This window comes from Bufo bufo, chromosome 9 (assembly GCF_905171765.1).
Source record: "Bufo bufo chromosome 9, aBufBuf1.1, whole genome shotgun sequence".
Lineage (NCBI taxonomy): Eukaryota > Metazoa > Chordata > Amphibia > Anura > Bufonidae > Bufo > Bufo bufo.
Window position 1 is genome coordinate 71,345,707 of NC_053397.1, and position 27,252 is coordinate 71,372,958.

Below are 27,252 nucleotides of genomic sequence, written 5' to 3' on the forward strand. Positions count from 1 at the left end.
CATGTGTGAGGAGCTGGAGAAAGGAACTCTGGGAAGGAAGGAACACCCATAATGCCATGCGAGCAGCCAATCAGCAGCCAGCCAGCCCTGTGATGTCACAGCCCTATAAATAGCCTCAGCTATCTTAGATTCTGCCATTCACCAGTGTACTTAGTGCAGGGAGAGACGTCAGCAGGCGCTAGGGACAGTGTTAGAAAAAACTTCATTGTGCTAAAAAAATGATTTACAAGTGCAGGGAAAGATTATTCAAGGTGTAGGGACAGGATAGGGAGGAATCATTCCACAGCATTTATGTTGAACAGGGTTCAGTAGGGGAGGTTACAGCCTGGGTAATAGGAACAATACTATTACACCTTGCTGCACTGACTGGGCACCCAAATTGCCATTATACAGCTCTGTAATTCTTATTAGTGTGCAAGTGCTGTTTGAAACAGGCATTAAGAGGGTTTATTACAAGGACATATTTCTCCACCTTATTTGCCCTTGTGCGGTGCAGTTATATGCTCTAAAGCATTTTTTGGCTTGTATTAGTGGGGAAAAAGGTGTGGTGAAGTGCTAAAATGACAGCCCTTTTTGTAGTGTATTAGTGGCAAGAGTAAACTATATTTGCCGTTCAGCAGTGCAGTTATATGTTCTACAGCCCTTTTTGTTGTGTATTACCGTTGTTGAAAAAGAAAAAATATATTTGCTGGTCAGCAGTGCAGTTATATGTTCTAAAGCCTTTTGTGTTGTGTATAAGTGGAAAAAAATAAGAGCCTATTTGCCGTTCAGCGGTGCAGTTATATGTTCTAAAGCCCTTTGTGTATTAGTGGTAAAAAAAGGGACTTTTTAGCGGTTGTGTGCAGAAGTAAACACTATGTCAGACAGAGAAGTGCCAGAGGCCTAAATGTTTCTGGCGCAGGCAAAGGTAGCAGCAGAGTAAGGGGGCGTGGCAGCAAGGGTCGCAGCGAGAGGCCTGAGCGAGATGCCGGTGTCTAGCAGTCATGTCTTGACCAGCGACCCAGCGGTTCTTGAATGGTTGACTCTGTCAGCTCTGTTTTGGATCCACTCCTGTTTTTTTTGGCATTAGCAATACTGATGGATTACTGACCACACACAGGATCCGTTTTTTGGGAGTTATTTTTCGGACGATCAGAGGAAGGGCAAAATAATCAGTGACGTCAACACAAACTTACTGCTGACACCCACTCCACTCTGTCAGGGGGCTCCACTTGTATAAGCATTTACTAGAACAGATTCTGTAGACATCTATGTGGAATCAGCTGACAACGGTGTAAAAGGAGTGCGCTTCTTCTTGGCGCTAACATCGACCTGTAAGGCTGAGTTCACACTTGAGTTATTTGGTCAGTTTTGGCCCCGTGACTGCCCAAATAAGAGAAGTGTGCAGTGATTCTAAGAGCGACGCCTGTCATCTGCATGTCATACTGACTCACAGTATAATTTCACTACCACAGCAGACTCCCTATGCGTGTTACTGCAAGGCACAGTGTTCTACACCCCTATAAATGCTCTCTGCAGCCAGGAAATAGCAGTTTTTTAAGAAATTCGCCACAAATAAATTCGGATCGAATCAAATTTTTTCAAAAAAATTCTGCAAACCAGCGAATCAAATTTTTGACAAATTGCTCATCTCTACTTGTAATTACACCTGCTCACCACTGCAATTCCTGCGGCGAGCAGGCAGTGCTCATATGAAATAGCAGGGATTTAAATGAATAAATGAAAACGTATACTGAATCTTTTCCCTTAAAACTATATACCACTCTGCTCGTCCTGCTCTCTACCATGCCGCTAGCAGATCAGACATCACGTTCAGTGTGACAGGATCCCTTATAACCCTAACTCTGTCAGAACCACTTTTGACTAGGTTATGTAATAAAAGTATTGAATGAAATGAAAATGTTCAATCCGTTTCCCTCCTCTATCCTTTGGAAAATGTGTAAATTGAGACAAAGCGACTCCATTTGCTATGGTGACAGACTGTTCTTTTTAACCAGGTGCTAGTAAGAACAGTGTATGTACAGGTCTGTATTACAAACGCTAAGCCAAGGCGATAGACTGAGAAAGAGCAAACAGTAACACACAGGGGAGCTGCCAACACGCTGAGACCCTAATATCGCCCAGCTTGTCACCACCTGCTACAAAAGATCATAGTTGTGTAGAATAAAAGGAGACAGCTCCTAAGACCAATGCAAATTCAACAAGAGGAGTCTTAATTTTAATTAGTGAGATCTCAGCAATCTTAAATGTCTCAGGCGCTAGAAGGGCTACTTAATTAAGCCTTAACCCCCTTCTCTTAGTCCTGCCTGAGAAGTAGGAAACATATTGTGTTTGGTGACCTTTCCATGAGTTGGTCTTGGATGGCTCCAGACAATTGTGAGGTCCATATTGTACCAGAGGTGTTTATCATTGTATGAGATGACGGCTAAAAGGGACATCTCAGATAATAAAGCTGCACTCATCAGTCTCTTTCTTGCCTATTGAATCACTCCTTCTTTTGGTGTGAGGGAATTAGATGGAGAGGCTGAGTTAGGGCACTTAATTGGAAATGTGGATGGTTTTTGAGTTGGTTCTGTTTACATAGGATTGAGTGCCTGAGTCGACAGAGGCTGTAATTGAAGTACAGGCTTTGGAGATTAGCTTCAGCATATGGGATCTGCAGCTCAGCTCAGCTCTACCCCTTTCTACATTTTCCAATAAAATTGGGTTTAACTTATGCTTTCCCTCTCTCACCCTCTTGTCTATAGAAAACCCTTTGAAAGATAGACATTAGAAAGCAAAGCAAAGCATAGGGATATAGAAAAAGAAAGACCAATCCTGGAAAATGAAGATGGAAATGGATAGTCAAGCCTCAGACAACAAATCCTTCATATCTGTTATGTAGAAATAATGCTTTCTTATTTTATAATAGATGTAACTAATGTTTCCATGTACTATTCTATTTTACCAGCACTGATACAAATACTCTTTGCAGTCAGCCAATAATGCATCTTGACTGACAGGAGATGCTCAACAGGTGAAGTAACAGAATGAAGATATTCTTGGCATTGCATTGTTTTGATTATTGTGGTGACTAAACATAGGGAAAGGGTAAAACTCTAAATTTATTGCATTTCATACATTTATAATAATCACCTTTATCATTATTATTAGAGATGAGCGAAGTTCTTGAAAATTCAATTTGACTGCTTCGCGGAATTCTATAAAAAATATTTCTTCGTAAGTAGTGGATGCAATGACAGGGAATGGCGATTGTACCGCTCATCGTCATTGAACTCCTAAGATGCCGCGTTCATCGCTGATCACGGCATCTGACATTAATATTAAGGTCTATAATAAAAATAAAATAAAATCATACTTACATCATCCATTTGATTGCAAAGAGTCCGCTATCTTGATCCAAGATCCAGCACAAAATCTCACGTCATCACGTTGGCCAGCGTGGTGATATCATATGTCACCATGCACGAGATTTTGTGCGGAATCTCCAATCAAGATGGCAGCGGCGGGCTCTTCACGCTCAAACGCATGAGATGTTTTTACCCTATTTCAGGTAAAATTGATTTGTTATCATGAAAACTGAGGAAATTTGGCTTTGTGGCAAATCAAATTTTTCCAGAAATTCGGATTGAAGTCCACTTCAGACACTTCTATTGGCTCACCACTAATTATTATTAGGGATGAGCGAATCGACTTCAGATGAAACATCCAAAGTCGATTTGCATAAAACTTTGTTTTAATACTGTATGGAGCAAGTGCTCTGTACAGTATTAGAATGTATTGGCTCAGATGAGCCGAAGTTATTACTTTGCGAAGTCTCGCGTGACTTCACGTAATAACTTCATAGATTCATTTTTACTGTAAAAAAACATTTCCTGAACTCGGGTTCAGTTCCAAGGTACCACATTCTACCCTCACATATTGTTTTACCTAATGAATCCTACATTTCCCATTATGCCTGGCTTTGCAGAGACAGAGGCAGCGGATTCTCACCACACTGCATGGTGTAAGGACAGCCGTGACACTGAACTGCTGTCCACTCACACCGCATGGTCTCCATGTTTGCCCATGTGATTCAGCTTCAGCCTGTCTCCCCTCTTTTCCTTGTCTCTCCCCTGCCAGCTCTTATATGCAGAAGGCAGTGTGAAGCTACATCTTATAGAACTACACTGGAGAGTCAGAACACATAGATAGTACAGGCACTATGCATCAGGAGGTTTATATAACTGCTATTAATATAATCATTTATTATAATCACTGTAAACACTAACTTACTATTTCTATGGAAAGAGAGAGAGAGGGATGAGAAATTGTTGCTCTGGCAGCAGGAGCAAAAGATTGGTCACATTAAGATTCAACAAGTTCAATCCCCAGATATCTGCCATTGGGTTATATATACTTAGATACTTAGGGGGTTATTTATTAACAGAAATACGTCTATATTAGTCGTATTTCTGGCACAGATTGCAGCGCAAAATTTTCTTCTTCTTACATTTTCCAGCATGTCTCTCACACTGCCCTAAGAACACTGCTGGGGAAGATATGGTTTCAAAGCTATTAAAAATAAAAATAAAAATTTCCTAAACTCAAAATTTAGTTACCAAAATAATTATCGAATATAAAATATACATTTAATAGGATTATGTAATACAATTATACAGTGACATTTTGCCATTGTATATATGAAATCGCTATGGAATTTACAGGCATATAATTACATTTGGATCCTTTTCAATCTAGCATTCATAGATGTGCAGAGTCATAATCGAAGGGACAATACACAAAATTCTATGTTTGATGAACCTTTTGGGTATATTTAATTGTAAATCTATACCTGAGTCAGAGGCAGCTGGACTGACAAGGTTCAGCATGTCCCGTTCTCTCTCGTAGTCACTCTTACAGAGAAGTTGTCCATCCTTGAGCACAAACTCATCACCTTTTTGAAGTTGTCTTTCACATACACAGCAACAGAAGCATCCCAAATGGTAGACACTTTTCTGCGCTCTCATGACAAACTCACTGGGTGTGATGGTGTCTAGGCAGGATCCACATTTTACTGCAAATAACCTGGTGGAAAGAAAATAGAGTTGTTCACATGTTTTTGTTGAATAACCTTGCAGTTTTCTAAATGTAAACTCCCCCCCACCTAAAATATAGAATTCTTTTAATGCTTTATGGTGGCTAAATGTGTCTTGCAGCATCAGGGGCCAGGGTTTGAATTTGACCAAAGATAAAATCTGCATAGGGTTTGTACGATCTTCCCATGTTTGAGTAAGTTTCCTCAGAGTGCACTAAGGGGCACATTTATAAAGACTGGCATTTTAGACGCCGGTCTTAATAACCCCTATACCTGGCGGTGGATCTTCCAGAGTTATGAAGAACCGAATGCGTTTACATAACTTTGGCAGATCCTCCGCCACTTCCTAATGAAAGACAGCTTCCCACCTGTCTTACATTTAGACCATTTTCTACACCTAAAACAGATGTAGAAATTGGAAAATGAGATGGCCTGTCCACTTCCCCGCCCACGCCAAGACCCCTCTTTTAGACCTAGCTTGAGCGGGGAGAACACAGAGATTTCCGCAATCTGCCCCAGAAATAATTCTAATTTAGGCGTATTTCTGTTTGATAAATGATCCCCTTAGTACCTAATTGGACGCTCCCGGTCGAATTATATACTCTGGCACTTACGGAATTACCAGCCATACATTTATGCACATAATCCTAGCCTTGTAACAACCCACAGCACATGCATAAGAATGAATTTCTCACCACAGAGCTCACCAGAGAATCATTCTCACGCATGCACTGTGGGTTGGACCGGGAGTGATGCCGTGGCCTTGTACACTCTTTTAATAAGTATGAATGGAAAAGATACTTGTTATTGTAATCAGGGAGGGGGAATGAAATAAAAAAATATACATCAGTTGGCAGGCCATAGGCCTAACTAACTGGGACAAAGTCCTCAAAAATAAAAATACTGCCACAAAATTGGATATTTTTAAAAGCATCCTAAAATCTAATTGTGAGAGGTACATACCTTATGGGAATAAAAGGTTATGGAACAAGAAAAAAAACTATGTAGATAAATAGAACTGCAAAGAAAGCAATAAATGACAAAAAGAAAGCATTTAAATCACTAAAACAGGAGGGAAGCGAGGAAGCACTGAAAAACTATAAGGAAAGATATAGAATATGTAAAAAAAAAAATGAAAGCAGCCAAACTGAAGACCAAGAGATTAATTGCCAAAGAGAGCAAAACTAACCCTAATTTCAATTATATAAATGCTAAAAAGTATAAATCTGAAGGTGCCGGCCATCTACAGAGTAATGAAGAAAATAAACTGTCAGATGAAAGGCAGAGTGTAAAAGTTAATTCCCCATTAAAAGTGCCCTTTCTGACCCAGTAAGAAGTACAGTGGCGTCTTAAAAAGATTAAAATAGACAAATCGCCAGGACCAGATGGCATACACCCCCGTATCCTAAGAGAATTAAGTAATGTCATAGTGTCATAGCCAGACCCTTATTTCTGATATTTAAGGACTCTATACTGACAGGGAGTGTTTCACAGGATTGGCGCATAGCAAATGTAGTGCAAATATTCAAAAAGGGTCCAAAAACAGAGCCCGGAAACTATAGGCCGGTAAGTTTAACATCTGTCGTGGGTAAACTGTTTGAAGGTTTTCTAAGAGATGCTATCTTGGAGTACCTCAATGAAAATAAGCAAATAACACCATATCAGCATGGCTTTATGAGGGATCGGTCATGTCAAACAAATTTAATCAGTTTCTATGAGGTGGTAAGTTCTAGACTTCACATCAGGGAATCAATGGATGTCGTATATCTGGACTTCTCCAAAGCATTTCACACTGTACCGCATAAAAGGTTAGTATATAAAATGAGAATGCTCGGACTGGGAGAAAATGTCTGTATGTGGGTAAGTAACTGGCTCAGTGATAGAAAACAGAGGGTAGTTATTAATGGTACACACTCAGATTGGGTCACTGTCACTAGTGAAGCATCTCAGGGGTCAGAATTGGGCCCTATTCTCTTCAATATATTTATTAATGATCTTGTAGAAGGCTTGCACAGTAAAATATTATTTTTTGCAGATGACACTTAACTGTGTAAAGTAATTGACACGGAAGAGGACAGTATACTGCTACATATGGATCTGGATAGATTGGAGGCTTGGGCAGATAAGTGGTAGATGAGGTTTAACACTGACAAATGTAAGGTTATGCACATGGGAAGGAATAATGCAAGTCACCCATCCAAACGTAAAACATTAGGGTAACACTGACATGGAAAAGGACATAGGAATTTTAGTGAACAGCACACTAAGCTGTAAAAACCAGTGTCAGGCAGCTGCTGCCAAGGCCAATAAGATAATAAGTTGCATCAAAAGGGGCATAGATGCTCCTGATGAGAACATAGTCCTACCACTTTACAAATCACAAGTCAGACCACACATGGAGTACTGTGTACAGTTCTGGGCTCCTGTGAACAAGGCAGACATAGCAGAGGTGGAGAGGGTACAGAGGAAGGCAACTAAAGTAATAATTGGTATGGGGGGACTACCGTATCATAAAAGATTATCAACATTAGGGTTATTCACTTTAGAAAAAAGATGACTAAGGGGAGATCTAATTACTATGTATAAATATATCAGGGGTCAGTACAGAGATCTCTCTCAGCATCTATTTATCCCCAGGACTGTGACTGTGACGAGGGGACATCCTCTGCGTCTGGAGGAAAGAAGGTTTGTACACAAACATAGAAGAGGATTCTTTACGGTAAGAGCAGTGAGACCATGGAACTCTCTGCCTGAGGAGGTGGTGATGGCGAGTTCACTAAAAGAGTTCATGAGGGGCCTGGGTGTATTTCTGGAGTGTAATAATATTACAGGCTATAGCTACTAGAGATGGTTCGTTGATCCATAGAGTTATTCTGATTGTCTGATTGGAGTCGGGAAGGAATATTTTTCCCCTTTAGTGGGGAAAATTGGCTTCTACCTCACAGGTTTTTTTTTCGCCTTCCTCTGGATCAACTTGCAGGATAACAGGCCGAACTGGATGGACAAATGTCTTTTTTCGGCCTTGTGTACTATGTTACTATAACCCCTTAAATGTAATGCCATGACTTTATGGCTCCTTCATCACATTCATTTAAATAAAGCCATTTAAAATTTTCATTTTAGGTAGAAATAACTTTTTATTAGATAATCATTGCATAGTCTTAACGACTAGGTTTATATAGTCAGTGTCAACTATAGTATTACCTTGTTATATATAGCAATTTAAACTATTTTTTATGACACGTATACTGTATGAACAAATAATTATGAATATCAAGTTTGCCGTTGAAATGCTGATGTGATAATAATAAAAAAAAATCTAATTATTCCAATTCTGATACGAAAAGGGCTATTCTTTTCACCTTCTACCCTCTGTCAAGTGAATGGCTGGGGTGTAGTTACAGACTGTGTACAGAGTTCATTAATAGCTTAGAACTAAGTTAATCTTCTTAAATCCAGCAATAACATGGCTGAAGATAACAAGGCCTGCGACTCCAAGCTGCAAAACCACACACGTCCCACAAGTGAACCTTTACAAAGTCTGATCCTGTCCAGCTGTTTAATCAGCAGAAGGACACCGAATTATACATTAGTTATTTATTCAAGCACTTTATCCCAAGGCCACATCGTGCCAAAATGTACAACTGTCACACTCACAGCCTCCTTTCTGTTTTATGTGATGACAGAGGAGGAACCTAGGAAGGCTGATTCAGGTCTTGCTGATATCAATAGGGAACTGGAACCTAATTAAAAGGGATGAATTCACTAGGTTATATCTGCACTCTCTTGAATGGCTATTCTATTGATGTCTTGCGAACTGGGATAGCTTAAAGTTATTAAATTATTAGGTGTTCAGTAGGGATGAGCAAGTTTCATGAAATTCGTTTTGGGTCTGATTATCACGAATCGGTCATCAGATTCTATTAGGGTTAGAATAAATTCCCCCCAAATTGAAAGTGCTGAGATTGCCCTGAAAAGTTGTGTATGATAATCCAACTTCTCCTAGGACTGTATCTAACCCCTTTAACGCTCTTCAACACCAAGACAGAAATAGCAATGTCAAACTGACAGTGACATATAGGGCTATGCGTAGACGGATGATAGTCTGTTTAAAAGCACACTGCACTATTGGATTTTTTATGGTTTTTAAAATGAACCTCTTCCCGACATGTGACGTACTATTACGTCATGGAAGTCAGTGACTTCCCGCATTTTGACATAATGATCGGTACGCGCCCGATCACTGCAGGGGTCTGTCAGTCCCTGATAGCCGTGCCCCTGCTGTATCCACCGGCATCGCTGTTTACAGCGATGCCGGCGGATTAAGGCCCCTTTCACACGGGCGAGTTTTTCGCGCGGGTGCAATGCGTGAGGTGAACGCATTGCACCCGCACTGAATCCGGACCCATTCATTTCTATGGGGCTGTGCACACGAGCGGTGATTTTCACGCATCACTTGTGCGTTGTGTGAAAATCGTAGCAAGCTCTATTTTGTGCGTTTTTCACGCAACACAGGCCCCATAGAAGTGAATGGGGCTGCGTGAAAATCGCAAGCATCCGCAAGCAAGTGCGGATGCAGTATGATTTTCACGCACGATTGCTAGGAGACGATCGGGATGGGGACCCGATCATTATTATTTTCCCTTATAACATGGTTATAAGGGAAAATAATAGCATTCTTAATACAGAATGCATAGTACAATAGGGCTGGAGGAGTTAAAAAATAAATAAAAAATAATTTAACACACCTTAATCCACTTGTTTGCGCAGCCCGGCTTCTCTTCTGCCTTCATCTGTGAGGAAAAGGACCTGTGGTGACATCACTGCGCTCATTACATGATCCATGGTGATGGATCATGTGATGGACCATGTGATGAGCGCAATGACGTCACCACATGTCCTTTTCCTCACAGATGAAGGCAGAAGAGAAGCCGGGCTGTGCGAACAAGTGGATTAAGGTGAGTTAAAAAAAATATATTATTTTTTTTAACCCCTCAAGCCCTATTGTACTATGCATTCTGTATTAAGAATGCTATTATTTTCCCTTATAACCATGTTATAAGGGAAAATAATACAATCTACAGTCGTGGCCAAAAGTTTTGAGAATTACATAAATATTGGAAATTGGAAAAGTTGCTGCTTAAGTTTTTATAATAGCAATTTGCATATACTCCAGAATGTTATGAAGAGTGATCAGATGAATTGCATAGTCCTTCTTTGCCATGAAAATTAACTTAATCCCAAAAAAAACTTTCCACTGCATTTCATGGCTGTCATTAAAGGACCTGCTGAGATCATTTCAGTAATCGTCTTGTTAACTCAGGTGAGAATGTTGACGAGCACAAGGCTGGAGATCATTATGTCAGGCTGATTGGGTTAAAATGGCAGACTTGACATGTTAAAAGGAGGGTGATGCTTGAAATCATTGTTCTTCCATTGTTAACCATGGTGACCTGCAAAGAAACGCGTGCAGCCATCATTGCGTTGCATAAAAATGGCTTCACAGGCAAGGATATTATGGCTACTAAGATTGGACCTCAATCAACAATTTATAGGATCATCAAGAACTTCAAGGAAAGAGGTTCAATTCTTGTTAAGAAGGCTTCAGGGCGTCCAAGAAAGTCCAGCAAGCACCAGGATTGTCTCCTAAAGAGGATTCAGCTGCGGGATCGGAGTGCCACCAGTGCAGAGCTTGCTCAGGAATGGCAGCAGGCAGGTGTAAGCGCATCTGCACGCACAGTGAGGCGAAGACTTTTGGAAGATGGCCTGGTGTCAAGAAGGGCAGCAAAGAAGCCACTTCTCTCTAAAAAAAAACATCAGGGACAGATTGATCTTCTGCAGAAAATATGGTCACTGGACTGCTGAGGACTGGGGCAAAGTCATATTCTCCGATGAAGCCTCTTTCCGAATGTTTGGGGCATCTGGAAAAAGGCTTGCCCGGAGAAGAAAAGGTGAGCGCTACCATCAATCCTGTGTCATGCCAACAGTAAAGCATCCTGAGACCATTCATGTGTGGGGTTGCTTCTCATCCAAGGGAGTGGGCTCACTCACAATTTTGCCCAAAAACACAGTCATGAATAAAGAATGGTACCAAAACACCCTCCAACAGCAACTTCTTCCAACAATCCAACAACAGTTTGGTGAAGAACAATGCATTTTCCAGCACGATGGAGCACGGTGCCATAAGGCAAAAGTGATAACTAAGTGGCTCGGGGACCAAAACGTTGACATTTTGGGTCCATGGCCTGGAAGCTCCCCAGATCTTAATCCCATTGAGAACTTGTGGTCAATCCTCAAGAGGGTGGACAAACAAAAACCCACTAATTCTGACAAACTCAGATGAAATTCAGATCAAAGTTCGGGACATAAACTTGACCCGAACCCCATTGAAGTCAACATCATCATGCACATCGCAGGTCCTTTGGCAGGTCATGTTAAGTGAAGATAAAAGAAGCTGCTGTAGCGCGATCAAGTGGATGAGGTGAGTTGTTTTTTTTTTTAACCCCTAAATGGCCATCTGATTTAACCATGTTATAATGGAAAATAATAAAGTCACCCGAACACCAAACCTGGACTTGAGTGAAAAAGCAAAGTTCGGGTTCACTCATCCCTAATGATTTCCCCTAAAACTGTCCCTTTCTGACACTAAACTAACTGTATTAAGTGTCTTAAGCTTTCTTTGCTGTCTGATAGATGTCCTATTGCATCAAAGAACAAGTTCAGAATACATATGGATTACCCGGTAGGGACCGTATATAGTGCCTATGACACATGTCAATATCATCCCTCCTGAATTGCTCCCTCCCTTACGATGCTGTGCTTTCTTCCAATCTATAAAATGGAATATGCCATTTCGCGTGATTCATCTGGATTGAAATCACAAAAGTTTTGGATTTGCTGGGAATCCGAATTTTTGGGGAAATTCGAGAAAAATTAGATTAATTTATAATCAAATTGTTCATTTCTCAGAGATATGAATTCTCTAGTAGTAACCTAGTTGGATGACACTAGTATACAGTCGTGGCCAAAAGTTTTGAGAATGACACAAATATTAGTTTTCACAAAGTTCGCTGCTAAACTGCTTTTAGATCTTTGTTTCAGTTGTTTCTGTGATGTAGTGAAATATAATTACACGCACTTCATACGTTTCAAAGGCTTTTATCGACAATTACATGACATTTATGCAAAGAGTCAGTATTTGCAGTGTTGGCCCTTCTTTTTCAAGACCTCTGCAATTCGACTGGGCTTGCTCTCAATCAACCTCTGGGCCAATTCCTGACTGATACAAACCCATTCTTTCATAATCACTTCTTGGAGTTTGTCAGAATTAGGGGGTTTTTGTTTGTCCACCCGCCTCTTGAGGATTGACCACAAGTTCTCAATGGGATTAAGATCTGGGGAGTTTCCAGGCCATGGACCCAAAATGTCAACATTTTGGTCCCCGAGCCACTTAGTTATCACTTTTGCTTTATGGCACGGTGCTCCATGCATTGTTCTTCACCAAACTGTTGTTGGATTGTTGGAAGAAGTTGCTGTTGGAGGGTGTTTTGGTACCATTCTTTATTCATGGCTGTGTTTTTGGGTAAAATTGTGAGTGAGCCCACTCCCTTGGATGAGAAGCAACTCCACACATGAATGGTCTCAGGATGCTTTACTGTTGGCATGACACAGGACTGATGGTAGCGCTCACCTTTTCTTCTCCGGACAAGCCTTTTTCCAGATGCCCCAAACAATCGGAAAGAGGCTTCATCTGAGAATATGACTTTGCCCCAGTCCTCAGCAGTCCATTCACCATACTTTCTGCAGAAGATCAATCTGTCCCTGATGTTTTTTTTGGAGAGAAGTGGCTTCTTTGCTGCCCTTCTTGACACCAGGCCATCTTTCAAAAGTCTTCGCCTCACTGTGCGTGCAGATGCGCTCACGCCTGCCTGCTGCCATTCCTGAGCAAGCTCTGCACTGGTGGCACTCCGATCCCGCAGCTGAATCCTTTTTAGGAGACGATCCTGGCACTTGCTGGACTTTCTTGGACGCCCTGAAGCCTTCTTATCAAGAATTGAACCTCTTTCCTTGAAGTTCTTGATGATCCTATAAATTGTTGATTGAGGTGCAATCTTAGTAGCCACAATATCCTTGCCTGTGAAGCCATTTTTATGCAACGCAATGATGGCTGCACGCGTTTCTTTGCAGGTCACCATGGTTAACAATGGAAGAACAATGATTTCAAGCATCACCCTCCTTTTAACATGTCAAGTCTGCCATTTTAACCCAATCAGCCTGACATAATGATCTCCAGCCTTGTGCTCGTCAACATTCTCACCTGAGTTAACAAGACGATTACTGAAATGATCTCAGCAGGTCCTTTAATGACAGCCATGAAATGCAGTGGAAAGTTTTTTTTGGGATTAAGTTAATTTTCATGGCAAAGAAGGACTATGCAATTCATCTAATCACTCTTCATAACATTCTGGAGTATATGCAAATTGCTATTATAAAAACTTAAGCAGCAACTTTTCCAATTTCCAATATTTATGTAATTCTCAAAACTTTTGGCCACGACTGTACACTATAATAAGACATTAAAGGGGTTGTCTCAATTCAGCAACCCGCATTTATTATGTAGAGAAAGTGAATACAAGACACTTACTAAAGTGTGGAATTGTCCGTATTGCCTCCTTTGCTGGCTGGATTCATTTTTCCATCACATTATACACTATTCGTTTCCATGGTTATGACCACCTTGCAGTCCAGCAGCAGTGGCCGTGCTTGAATACTATAGTTAAAAGCACCAGCCTATGTGAGCTCCCACGGTCCCGGCTACCAGAGAGACCAGTGCTTTTTTCTATAGTGTGCAAGCAGGAACACCACTGCTGGATTGCAGGGAGGTCGTAATCATGGAAACAAGCAGTATATAATGTGATGGGAAAATTAATCCAGCCAGCAACGGAAGCAATATGGAAAATCACAATACATTAGTAAGTGCCTTGTTTTAACTTTGTCTACATGATAAATGCCACCTGCTGAAGTGAGACAACACCTTTTAAGAGGAGTTCTCCACTGTAAAGAAAAAAACATTTCATGAAAGGAAGGACTAGGAGTAATGTTCTTGTATTCGACTTGGTCATGTCATAGTTTGAAACACAGAAGCTGTGATATGGCCAGGCGATATATTACACCTGCCTTTAATACTGAGGCACAGTAACTGTATAGCTAACAAAACAGATTAAGGGCTCATGCATACGACAGTATTTTGCGTTCAGTATACTGGCCGTTTTTTTAGTTCAGTATGCGGTACATATACTGAACCATTCATTTCAATGGTTCAGCAAAAAAAACTGGTGTCTCCGTGTGCATTCCGTTTCAGCATTTCCGTACCGTGAAAAGATAGAACATGTCCTATTCTTGTCCGCAAATCACGGTGCTTTGCTCTATTCAAGACAATGGGTCCGCAAAAAAACGGAAAACATACGGAAATGCATCCGTATGTCTTCCGTATCCGTTCCGTTTTTGCTGAACCATCTATTGAAAATGTTATGCCCAGACCAATTTTTTCTATGTAATTACTGTATACTGTATGTGGCATATGGAAAAACGGACAGGAAACACAACAGAAACAAAAAACAGAACAACGGATCCGTAAAAAACGGACCGCAAAACACTGAAAAAGCCATACGGTTGTGTGCATGAGCCCTAAGGGTCCATTCACACGTCCGTGTGTGTTTTGCGGATCCACAAAGCACGGATATCGGCGATGTACGTTCCGCATTTTGCGGACCACACATCGCCGGCACTTAATAGAAAATGCCTAATCTTGTCCGCAATTGCGGACAAGAATTGGACATGTTATATTTTTTTCGGGAACTGAATTGCGGACCCGGAACTGCGTGGGAAGAGGCTTTTACAGGGCTGTGACCTTACAGGGGATGACTACCTGCAGATTGGCTGGCTGCACATCATTATGGGTGATGTCATGTTCCCGGGCTTGTCTCCTCTACACTTATTTTCACTTTCTAACACCTGCAGTCACCATTTTAGTTAAACTGACTTGATACCATTACCACTCGTTATTCATTTAGAATCAAATTTTTCCTAAACTTCAGATCAAATTCCGCTTCGAATGTTTTGCTCCTCTCAACACTATCTATAACTAGAGAAGAGCGAAGTATTGGAGAATTCGATTCGGCTGCTTCGCTGAATTTTACAAATAAAAAAATCGCTTTGTGACAATTACTTCATCACAAAGCGCATTTCTTTGTAAGTAGTGGTTGCATTGACAGGGAGTGGCGATTGTGCCGCCCCCATCATTGTACCCCTCAGATAACACGATGGACACAAACAAACTTCAGTTCTTGAAAAAAGAGGATGCATAACATTTTATTAGCTTCATGTAGTGATGATAAAAAAAATTAAGGAATTGCTATAATTTTAATGTTGATGCCCATTTTCTGTATAATATCTACATTGATATTCTGGTACTCAAAATCTATTGAAATCCCTTTCCAAATTTTAGGAATGCATGAATGGTTTTATAGGAAAATTATAACCAGCTTTACCGACTGCTTTTCTATACCTTATACTGCAAAATAACCAATATGCTAACAATGTCCTAGTCATAATAAAGTGGCCACTTAGCAATCCCTTTCAGACAAACATTGCTCCTCTTGAGCTTATGTACATTGTGTGTGTAACGATCAGGGAACTCCTTGATAAAAAAAAGGACAGCCAAGACCTTGCTTACTGACAGAATTACAGCTCTTTGCAGACATCAGGTTTGTTCCCAAGGCCAGAAAGCATAATTATCATCTAATAGCTTCCCAAAATACTCTGTGGCTTTTTTTGCAATAATATTTCTGGATCTAGTGTATGTGTTCAGAAGCTGTGTGTTTCTTCACATCACAGAGAAGAAAATGATAGAGATGAAGTCGGGAGTGTACAGTCGTGGCCAAAAGTTTTGAGAATGACACAAATATTAGTTTTCACAAAGTTTGCTGCTAAACTGCTTTTAGATCTTTGTTTCGGTTGTTTCTGTGATGTAGTGAAATATAATTACACGCACTTCATACGTTTCAAAGGCTTTTATCGACAATTACATGACATGCTCCATCGTGCTGGAAAATGCATTGTTCTTCACCAAACTGTTGTTGGATTGTTGGAAGAAGTTGCTGTTGGAGGGTGTTTTGGTACCATTCTTTATTCATGGCTGTGTTTTTGGGCAAAATTGTGAGTGAGCCCACTCCCTTGGATGAGAAGCAACCCTACACATGAATGGTCTCAGGATGCTTTACTGTTGGCATGACACAGGACTGATGGTAGCGCTCACCTTTTCTTCTCCAGACAAGCCTTTTTCCAGATGCCCCAAACAATCGGAAAGAGGCTTCATCTGAGAATATGACTTTGCCCCAGTCTTCAGCAGTCCATTCACCAAACTTTCTGCAGAAGATCAATCTGTCCCTGATGTTTTTTTTGGCTTCTTTGCTGCCGTTCTTGACACCAGGCCATCTTCCAAAAGTCTTCCCCTCACTGTGCGTGCAGATGCGCTCACACCTGCCTGCTGCCATTCCTGAGCAAGCTCTGCACTGGTGGCACTCCGATCCCGCAGCTGAATCCTCTTTAGGAGACGATCCTGGAGCTTGCTGGACTTTCTTGGACGCCCTGAAGCCTTCATAACAAGAATTGAACCTCTTTCCTTGAAGTTCTTGATGATCCTATAAATTGTTGATTGAGGTGCAATCTTAGTAGCCACAATATCCTTGCCTGTGAAGCCATTTTTATGCAACGCAATGATGGCTGCACGCGTTTCTTTGCAGGTCACCATGGTTAACAATGGAAGAACAATGATTTCTAGCATCACCCTCCTTTTAACATGTCAAGTCTGCCATTTTAACCCAATCAGCCTGACATAATGATCTCCAGCCTTGTGCTCGTCAACATTCTCACCTGAGTTAACAAGACGATTACTGAAATTATCTCAGCAGGTCCTTTAATGACAGCTATTTAATGCAGTGGAAAGTTTTTTTGGGGATTAAGTTCATTTTCATGGCAAAGAAGGACTATGCAATTCATCTGATCACTCTTCATAACATTCTGGAGTATATGCAAATTGCTATTATAAAAACTTAAGCAGCAACTTTTCCAATTTCCAATATTTATGTAATTCTCAAAACTTTTGGCCACGACTGTACACTATAGTATGTATTAACAATGGAGACTAGACAGAGGACATTTACAAAATAAGTAGCTCTAGCATCTTCTTTATGCTCCTCTGTGTTCCAAAAATTAAAGGCATTTTATGGGTTTTTCTGTTTATTGTTTAAGTACTGTATGCACTTTTTAATCAAGGTCCCTGAGAGCAGTTACATGTTTGTCTCTACAGTTTGTCTCCACCATTGGATCCACCAACATCTGCTTCTTCCACACCAAAATCTTCACCGTGGCCTTCTGAGGTGTGCTCCAAACCCCAGTGAATATATTCCTTATATTATGTTCTGTGTCCTGAAAATGTTATGTTATTGTCACTTTAAGAGTGTCAGTGCATAGGGTGTGAGTGTTTTCTTTCAGTAACAGGAAGTTGAGTCTTCACATCATAAACTGTTCTGGAGCACAGAAATATGTTCTCCTGAGATCTGCAGCTATGATAGGACCTGCTATTGCTGTGCTTTTTATTTATGTCATATTATTCATTGATGTAATTGTATATAAGTTTATCTGTTTATGTCCACTGTGATATGGGGGCTGCTAAGGGTTACTGTGGGTGTGGACCTCAGGTAGATTCGGCCCTGGGCGTCATGCTGCAGGAGACTGTACTTTGAGATCCTCAGTACTGAGGAATCCATTAATGACTTGTCAGATGCCATATATCTGCTAGGACATTGTAATAGGTGGAGCTAGGACTCTATAAAGCTACTTGTTTTCCCATCAGTGTGGTTGTTGGGGTATACTCATGCATGTACAAAAGAAAGTCCACAGTCGCCACCAGACTCCTCGTCTTCACTGAGGACATCTATACTGCACTTGGTCTCCCACACTCTTACACAGGAGCCTTGTCATATTATATCCTCTATAAAGTAGCTACCGCAGAGGAAAGGTAAGGATCAACTATCCCTGGTGGTATCTGTGGATGGCAATCACTCCTCTGCGGCTGCTCATTCCTGAGAAATTTCTTTAAAGGGGTTGTCCCCCCAAAAATATTCTACAACTTTCAAACCGGCACCTGGATCTGAATCCTTTTGTAATTGCATGTAATTTAAAATGTTACTGAGTTATTCAATGAAATGCATCTGTACAGCGCCACCTGCTGTTTGCTCTTTTTCTAATTTGTTTGTCCTGCTCACTGAGACGGAAGCTCGTGCTCAGTTCCATCCTTCCACTGCCACCAGCTGCAGTAGACAGGACAAACCCCTGAGAAAGGACATGCCCCTTAGCTGACTGCTTGAAATAAATCTAGCAGAACAATTTGAGCAATGAATGGTGAGATCTTTGGATCCATGTGGGGCACAGGGCTGAATCTAGTTTTGTTAGAAGAATGCTGTCATGTACTAGATTATGTACGATTTTCATTTTTTACATTATTGATGGGATGACCCCTTTAAGTTAGGCATACACCAGATAAAACCATTGATACTGCTATTTATATTAATATATTTTGCCAGATTTTTCTAATTGAAAAATCATTTTGACCAAACCAAAAAGTGTTGTAAATATGTTTTTGCATTGACTGAGAATCATCATCCGACATAAAGAGACAACTGAATGCGATGAGGATATCAAGTTCACCTTCCTGTCAGAGGCAGCAGGGACCACTCTAAAGCCTACAGAGGTAAGTAACCAACTGACTATATATAAATTAACCCCTTCACCAACAGGAATATTACCATTCCCGTTCACCATCCCTGACGATCACGGTTATTAGAATAAAGATGTATTTATCCCTAGGCCACACTAGACAATCTTTTACTCTCAAGTCACCACAGGAGTATAGGAGTATTCACCATTTATACTTCAGTCCTATCTAGATCCATCATTAATATTTCCAGCACCCTCATCTGCCTGGAGACCCCTTAAGGTAAGTAGTTTTAGAGGCAGAGGTTGTAGTGCATTTAGAAGATATAGGCCATGATTTATCAGAAACTGGTGTAGAGTAGAACTGGCTTAGTTGCCCATAGCAACCAATCAGATTCCAGCTTTCATTTTCCAAAGGAGCTCTAAAAAATGAAAGGTGGAATCTGATTGGTTGCTATGGGCAACTAAGCCAGTTTTCTTGTACACCAGTTTTGATAAATCTCCATAGTGTCCCCACATATTCTTCACTTGGTTACAGTTCTACCAAGGTTTTAATTCCTCATATCACCTATATGTGTTGTAGAGGAAAGTATGGAGAAGTATGGGATAGAAATTTTTAACGGGCAGCTTTGCACGTGCCTAAAAAGATTTTTTGCTTTTGTGAAGATTTTTTTTTATAGTTTCTAATGTCAAGACATTCATTTACTAAATGTTACATAACTCAATCTACTGCTAGTCCACCACAGTGCTGGAGATCAGATGAACATAACATGTAATTTCACATTAATGTCTGTAGAGAAGAGCAAGAGCTGTATGTATAATGACAAGTCACACTGAGAAGTGAAGCTGATGTAAGGGTAGCGGCCAGATGGCTTCACATCTTCTACAAACCCTGCTGAATCTATTTATAGAAGGTGATCTAATTACATGTACCATTCACATTAATTGGGAGTAATTTACCATTGGGTGCCACCACGGCTAGACGACACGTAAGGACATTCAACCCATTTGGAGAATACTGCAAAAGAACCCAAGCTCCAAAATAGGTACAAAACTTTAAAAAAAAAGAAAAAAGTTTTACTTTTTTTAAAATCTATTGCAGCCCCTGTTGTGCCATAACATTTGTTTTGCAAATGTACAGTATATAAATACATGTTATTTAAACGGGTTTGATCATCTGATCGGTGGGGGTCCAATACCCTGGACCCCAGCTGATCAGCTGTTTGAGAAGGCATTGGCGCTCCTGTGAGCACTGCGGCCTTCTCACAGCTTTGCCTAGGCCAGTTATGCCATGTCCATCGGTCACATGGCCTAGGTGCACCTCAGCAATCAAGTGAATGGGGCCGAGCTGCCATACCAAGCACAGCCACTATCCAATGTATGGCGCTGTGCATGGTAAGCTGCAAGAAGCCAATGGTGCTCACAGCACTGGTGCCTTCTTAAACAGTTGGTTGGCGGGGGTCCCAGCGGGTGTAGGACCCCCGCCGATTAAATACTGATGACCTATCCAGAGAATAGGTCATCAGTTATAAATAGTCAGAAGACCCCTTTAATGGGTTTCCATGGTAAGGTTTTTTGATGCAGTTTTTAAAGCCAAAGTCAGGAGTGGATTCAAAGAGAGAAGACTCAGGCCCTGATTTACCAATGTGTCTACACTTTTTTTGTCTAAAAAGTTGTGCATATTGGAACAATTTTGGAGCAGTTTGGCGTAACTAGGGTTTCTACACTTTTTTTTTCGGATCTGCTCAGAAAGGTGGTGGGGCTTAGCAGTAAGGGAGCAGAACTTCGTGGGAAAGAGGCCATGGCCTAATGTGCACCTTTTTGTGCCAAAATTAGGCCACGATTCTGATGTAAAATTCTGTCTCAAAGTAAAATAACCAAAAGTTAGGACAGAGTTAGAGAAATATATCTATTCATACACCAGATTTATCATCCAGCATCAGCTACTGTGTAAAGCTGGTGAAGGTCTAGTCTGCCTAAGTTACCGCCAGCTATAGAAATAGTAAATCTGGTCCTTAGTCTTTCCAGACATTTCCTAGTTAGGCTTGTCTTTTGCTTGAGTGCTCTCTCTATTTCTTTCCTAGGATATTATGTAGGGGAAAAAAGCGCCTCTTATAAATGCCAGAAAATGACCATCCATTTATGTATTATTTAACACTTGCATTCCCTATAATTAGTGTTGAGCGAATCAAAGTATCCAAAGTGGACTTAAATCCAAATTTCAGGGAAAATTCGATTCACTGCAAAGCCGAATTTCCTTGCGCTTTGTGGTAACGAATCAATTTTCCCTGAAATGGTGTTAAAAAATAAAATAAAAAAAACACTCAGCCTCATCCATTTGAGTGCGAAGAGGCCATCTTGATGATGTCATCACGGAACCGCGCAAGATTTTGCATGGGATCTTCAATCAAGATGGCCGCGGTGGCCTCTTCGCGCTCAAATGGATGACAGATTTATTTTTTTGACCCCTGAAATCCCTTATTTTTCATCTCAGATGCCATGATCAGCGACGATCAGGGGTTCAATGATGTTGGGGGGGGGGGCGCAATCGCCGTTCCCCATCATTGCACCCGCTACTTAAAAAGAATTGCACTTCGTAACAAAGCAAATGTGAAATTCGGCAAAGCAGCCGAATGGATGTTTTTATAACTTCGCTCATCTCTACCTGTAATACAATAATTTTGAAGCATCTTTTTTTTTACATCTCTGTGTTGTACTGTTCCTCTGTTACTCCTCCTATAAATATAAAATTTAATTTAAAACCGGTCCGTAATTCCAATGTCAAAGGGGTGTGTCCATACACTTTCTGCCACTAGCAGCACGGATTGGACAATATCACTGTGCAAGATATGCCTTAAACTGGTAATGTCACAACCAGACAGTTGAGAAGCTCTGACAGGGGCTTTCCAGATCCTCCTCCTTGAGTTTCTTTGTTTTGGTTAAGTTCCTCATCTCGTTAGTCTATCTCAGCTGTCATGCAGTTGGACTGATTGCTTCCCTTTAAGTTCCTCCCCATGATGCATTAGGTTGCGGCTTATACAACTTCCTGGAGTGTGTGTGCTTGCTGTTTCTATTTCCCAGTCCTCTGCAAGATAAGTGCTGTTCCTTTATTTGTGATTTTCTGTCTGCTGGACTTTCAGGTGACCCTGACTCCCTCTGTGTCTAGTGTAGGGAGCCGGTGGTCGTGTCCCCTCACTATTGTAGGGTCTTCAGGTATTAGATAGCCGAGGTACGTGGATATGCGCCCATCCACCTTTGGGGTGTTCGCATAGGCTGAGCAATTTTGTTCCTTAGTTGTGGATCCAGTGAGTCATTATTGTATTGCATTGTCTTGTTTCCTGTACACCATCCGTGACAGGTAACACCCAGATGTCAATTTGTTCATACATTTCTAGGAGGATTTAAAGAGGAATGGCACAATGAGGAGTACCAGGAAAACATGTTCCACAATTATTTATCACACAGAAATCTTCAATGCTCAGACTATATAGTACATTTTATAATGCATCATTTTGCAGTGCTGTATATGTGCCTTACTCCATTCTCTTTCACCGTACATATCAGTCCTCTACCAGCTCTTTTCACTGCTTCCCTCAGTGGCTAATATTTAGCCCGTGTTATGTTCCCCTTTGCTCTTTCATTGCTCTGGCGCTGTTTCGATCTCTATGTTCTCTGTTTACTCAGACCAGTAAAATTCCTCAAATACTAAACCATTATCAGAAAGGCTGTTCTTTAGGCAGTTTACAGCATGTCCCCAGGCCTCTACTCTCAGCAGGGCGGTGGTGAAGTGAGGAAGGAGGTAGGATTGGGATAAGAGGATTTAACACATGGACATTATGATTCCTCTATGGTTTTATCCATCCCCTATTGAGAAGTTACCGGTTGACATTCTGTTCCAGGAGACCAACAATAGTCTGACTCACGTACTCTGTGTTTTTATTTTCCTTTAATTAAACTAAAGGATTAACCATTCTACAAAACACCCACAAGAAATGGGGAAGAAATGTGTCTCTTTTAAGACCCCAACACGAGGGGGAAAACAGCTGCAAGTCAATGAAGAATGGTGTCTACATTCATCTTCTCTGCCCTCCTGCTACCCAACCAGCACTCTCAGCCAAGGCTCTGACCTGTAGACACATCAAGACGTTCTTCTCAAGCTGGAGAACATTAATTTCATCAGAATTATGCTTTTTCGTTTCATAAAATGGAATTCTTCGCATAATAAACATACTTTGTCACATTGCACGAAGATTTCCATTTATAATCTACATATAGATCTGGGAGGAAAATAAGCAGTTGATGACTTCATTATTTTGAAGAGGACATGTCAGCTCTCCTATCACTTGTACCCCATGAATTTTTGTGCATCTTTTTGTAGAACTCTGTTTTGTAGTTCCTCCTATGTTATTACTCCTGGAAATGCATAACTTAAATTAAATAAACTGGATATTATACCCCAATAAAGGATTGTCAAACTGATTTGAAAAATGGAACAATAGAAAAAGAATGAATTAAGTGAGATTATTATTATTATCTCTAAACTGCATCATTACATGAATGACAATTGAATAATGCTGTCCTTTTAAAAAAAAAAAAAATTATACATATTTCAAGAAATACAGAACTTATAATTTATTTCATATAAGAACTTATAATTTATTTCATATGTACGGCGGATGCCAGTGGGTGCCTTCTGTTTCACACAGCACAGCAGTCGCCCAAAGCTAATGTCTGTGATCAGCGATACTGCCAATCGCAGACATTTAATCCCTCAAATGCCACGGTCAATTTTGACATAGGAGGTGGCTTTCCCCAGGAGCGCTGCGGTTGTTTCCAATACCCTGGGTCTCTCAAAAAAAAAAAAAAAAATGGTATCAGAGCTGTAGTTTCCACAAGGCCTGTAGGTGAGTAAAATAACAGTAAAATATGAGAAATGCAATCTAAAGATTGCATGTTAAAGAACCTTAGGGAGATTATTATTTTTTATGTAAAAGTTTTTAAAAATATTTAAAAAAGAAATAATTTTATATGAAATATAAAATATATCTAATATCTATCTATCTACACTATCTCACAAAAGTGAGCACACCCCTCACAATTGTGGAAATATTTTGTTATATCTTTTTATGGGACAACACTGAAGATATGACACTTTGATACAATGTAAAGTAGTCAGTGTACAGCTTGTATAACAGTGCAAAATTTGGTGAGCCCTCAAAATAACTCAACACACAACCATCAATGTCTAAACCACAGGCAACAAAAGTGAGTACACCCCTAAGTGAAAATGGCCAAATTGTACCCAAATGTGAGCTGAGCGCTGCGATTGGCCAGCGCTACAGTATAGGAGAAGGAGACCGCGGCAGGTTCCCCTGGGTGGAGCCTAACTATGAACATACCGGAGGCTATAACCGGAGAACGGAGCAACGCCCGGGGATAACAGTAAGTGCAGGGGGATCCCTGGGCGCCGCTCTACACGTCTGTATAGTCAGTTTAGATACTTTATTCTGGTGAAAAGTCTTCTTTAAGTGTTGTCCAAGGAAAAGATAGAATAAAATATTTACAAACATTTGAGGGGTGCACTGACTTTTGCGAGATACTTTATCTAGATCAAAAAGTCATACACACACCTAAAATTGTATCATTGAAAACTACAGCTCAACCTGCAAAAAATTAGCCCTCACACAACGCCACAAACACAATTTTTCTAAATTATGTGTCCAGCTCACAGAGGTTAACATACATGCTCAACTCCATTCTTCACCAGCTGCAGGAGAAAGGACACACCCCCTGAGAAAGTGCACGCCCCCTTAACTGCTAGCTTTAAATAAATCTAGTAGAACAATTGCAGCAATAAATGGGTAGATCTCTGGATCCATGTGAGGTACAGAGCTGGTTCCAAGTTTGTTAGCAAGATCAGGTATCATAGTAGTATAGTTACTATATGTAATATAATTATATATATATATATATATATATAGTGTAACTATATGCGGTCTGATTTTCATTTTTTACATGACTCATGGGATAACCCTTTTAATTCTGGTAAACTACAAGAGCAAGGAAAATGAATTTATAAAAAAAAAAAGGAAAAAAAATCTAACCAGCAATATTTTGTCATAGAGTAAATCTGTTCCATGAAGCTTTCAACACAAAAACTGGGCGTTGCAACACATAGAACATTTCATTTTTTTAATAAACAATGGAAAATCTTTCCCATATAGAGATGAACTCTGGACTTATTCCTGGCTGCTGCGTGGAAACAGTTGGGATTTTTTACTGTGTGCTTTTTGGAGTTAGGATTGTATTACACTTTGAGTATATTTATATGCTATCCAGGTATTCAGAGTGAAGGCAGCCGGGTAATAAAAAGATAATATATATTTTTTTTTTTATAGTTTCCATTTTTATTCTAAGACTAGCACTGAGGAGACCCAGCAGGTATTTGGAGACTTCTTTTTAGGCAATGTTCCATGGGAAAAAAGTATGCAAATTAGCTCCGTTTTTGGAGGAGGCTCATGTGACTAGCATGTCCTAATTTGCATATTCTTAGACTGGTCCCAATGCAATAAATAGTTTCAACTGGCCATTCTGTACAACTTGAGCTCAATGCAGTTTATGTAAATTTTAAGTTATCCTATGATTAATCTAAAAAATAAAATAAACAGCACATCACAATCTCTTTCTAACAAGGCTAGAAGCAGCCCCGTTCCTTAGGCCTCATGCACACGACCGTTGTGTGCATGCGTGGCCGTTGTGCCGTTTTCCATGATTTTCTGCGGACCCATTGACTTTCAATGGGTCCGTTGAAAACTCGGAAAATGCACCGTTGTTCATCCGCGGCCGTGATCCGTGTTTCCGGTCCGTCAAAAAAATAGGACCCATTCAAGTCAATGGGTCCGTGAAAAAACACGGATGCACACAAGATTGGCATCCGCGTCCGTGATCCGTGGCCGTTGGCAACTTTCACACAGACGGATCGCAGATCTGTCTGCATAAAAGCTTTTTCAGATATGAGTTTTCACTTTGTGAAAACTAAAATCCGACAGTATATTCTAACACAGAGGCGTTCCCATAGTGATGGGGACGCTTCAAGTTAGAATATACTGAGAACTGTGTACATGACTGCCCCCTGCTGCCTGGCAGCACCCGATCTCTTACAGGGGGCTGTGATCAGCACAATTAACCCCTCAGGTGCAGCACCTAAAGGGTTAATTGTGCGTATCATAACCCCCTGTAAGAGATCAGGTGCTGCCAGGCAGGAGGGGGCAGACCCCCTCCCTCCCCAATATTATATTCATTGGTGGCCAGTGCGGCCTCCCCTCTCCCCCCCCCCCCCCCCCAAGTTAAAATCACGTTCCGAATCCCCCATCATTGGTGGCCAGTGCGGCTTCACCTCTCTCCCCCCCCCCCAGTTAAAATCTCGTTCCCCCATCATTGGTGGCAGTGGAGAGTTCCGATCGGAGTCCCAGTTTAATCGCTGGGGCTCCGATCGGTAACCATGGCAAACAGGACGCTACTGCAGTCCTGGTTGCCATGGTTACTTAGCAATTTTTAGAAGCATTATACTTACCTGCGAGCTGCGATGTCTGTGACCGGCCGGGCGCTCCTCCTACTGGTAAGTGACAGGTCTGTGCTATAAGCAATGCGCCGCACAGACCTTTCACTTACCAGTAGGAGGAGCACCCGGCCGGTCACAGACATTGCAGCCCGCAGGTAAGTATAAGGCTGGGTTCACACGAGCGTGTCCGGATTAGGTCCGGATGCGTCCCGGTGTGTTGCGGCAAAACCGCGCGAGTAGGAATGCAATTGCAGTCAGTTTTGACTGCGATTGCGTTCCGATGTTCAGTTTTTATCGTGCGGGTGCAATGTGTTCTGCACGCGCGTGATAAAAAACCGACTGTGGTACCCAGACCCGAACTTCTTCACAGAAGTTCGGGCTTGGGATCGGTGTTCTGTAGATTGTATTATTTTCCCTTATAACATGGTTATAAGGGAAAATAATAGCATTCTGAATACAGAATTCTTAGTAAAATAGCGCTGGAGGGGTTAAAAAAAATAAAAAAATTAACTCACCTTCTCCTCTTGTTCGCGAAGTTCCCGGTCTCTTCTTTACTTCTTTAATGATGAGTTGTGGGCTAAAGGACCTTTGGTGACGTCAGATCACATGCTCCAATCACATGGTCCATCACCATTTGAAAATGACACTCTCCTTGAGCTGTCAGCTTGATATAAATCTAGCAGAGCAACGAATGGAGAGATCTCTGGATCCATGTGAGGTACAGGGCTGGTTCTAGCTTTGTTTAGAAAGAGATTGTCATGTACTATATGATTTCTGATTTTCATCTATACTGTACATTAGTCATGGGATAACTCCTTTAACCCTTTCTATGGTCTAC

General features: G+C 41.0%; 1 protein-coding gene across 1 annotated transcript in view; it reads right to left on the reverse strand.

Moving 5' to 3' along the window:
* Positions 1-27,252, reverse strand: part of LMX1A (LIM homeobox transcription factor 1 alpha) — a 108,608-nt gene that overhangs the window by 13,251 nt on the left and 68,105 nt on the right. Inside the window, exon 4 of the mRNA XM_040407322.1 lies at positions 4,835-5,067. Within this exon, the coding sequence (XP_040263256.1) occupies positions 4,835-5,067 (233 nt within the window). The remainder of the gene's footprint in view (positions 1-4,834; positions 5,068-27,252) is intronic.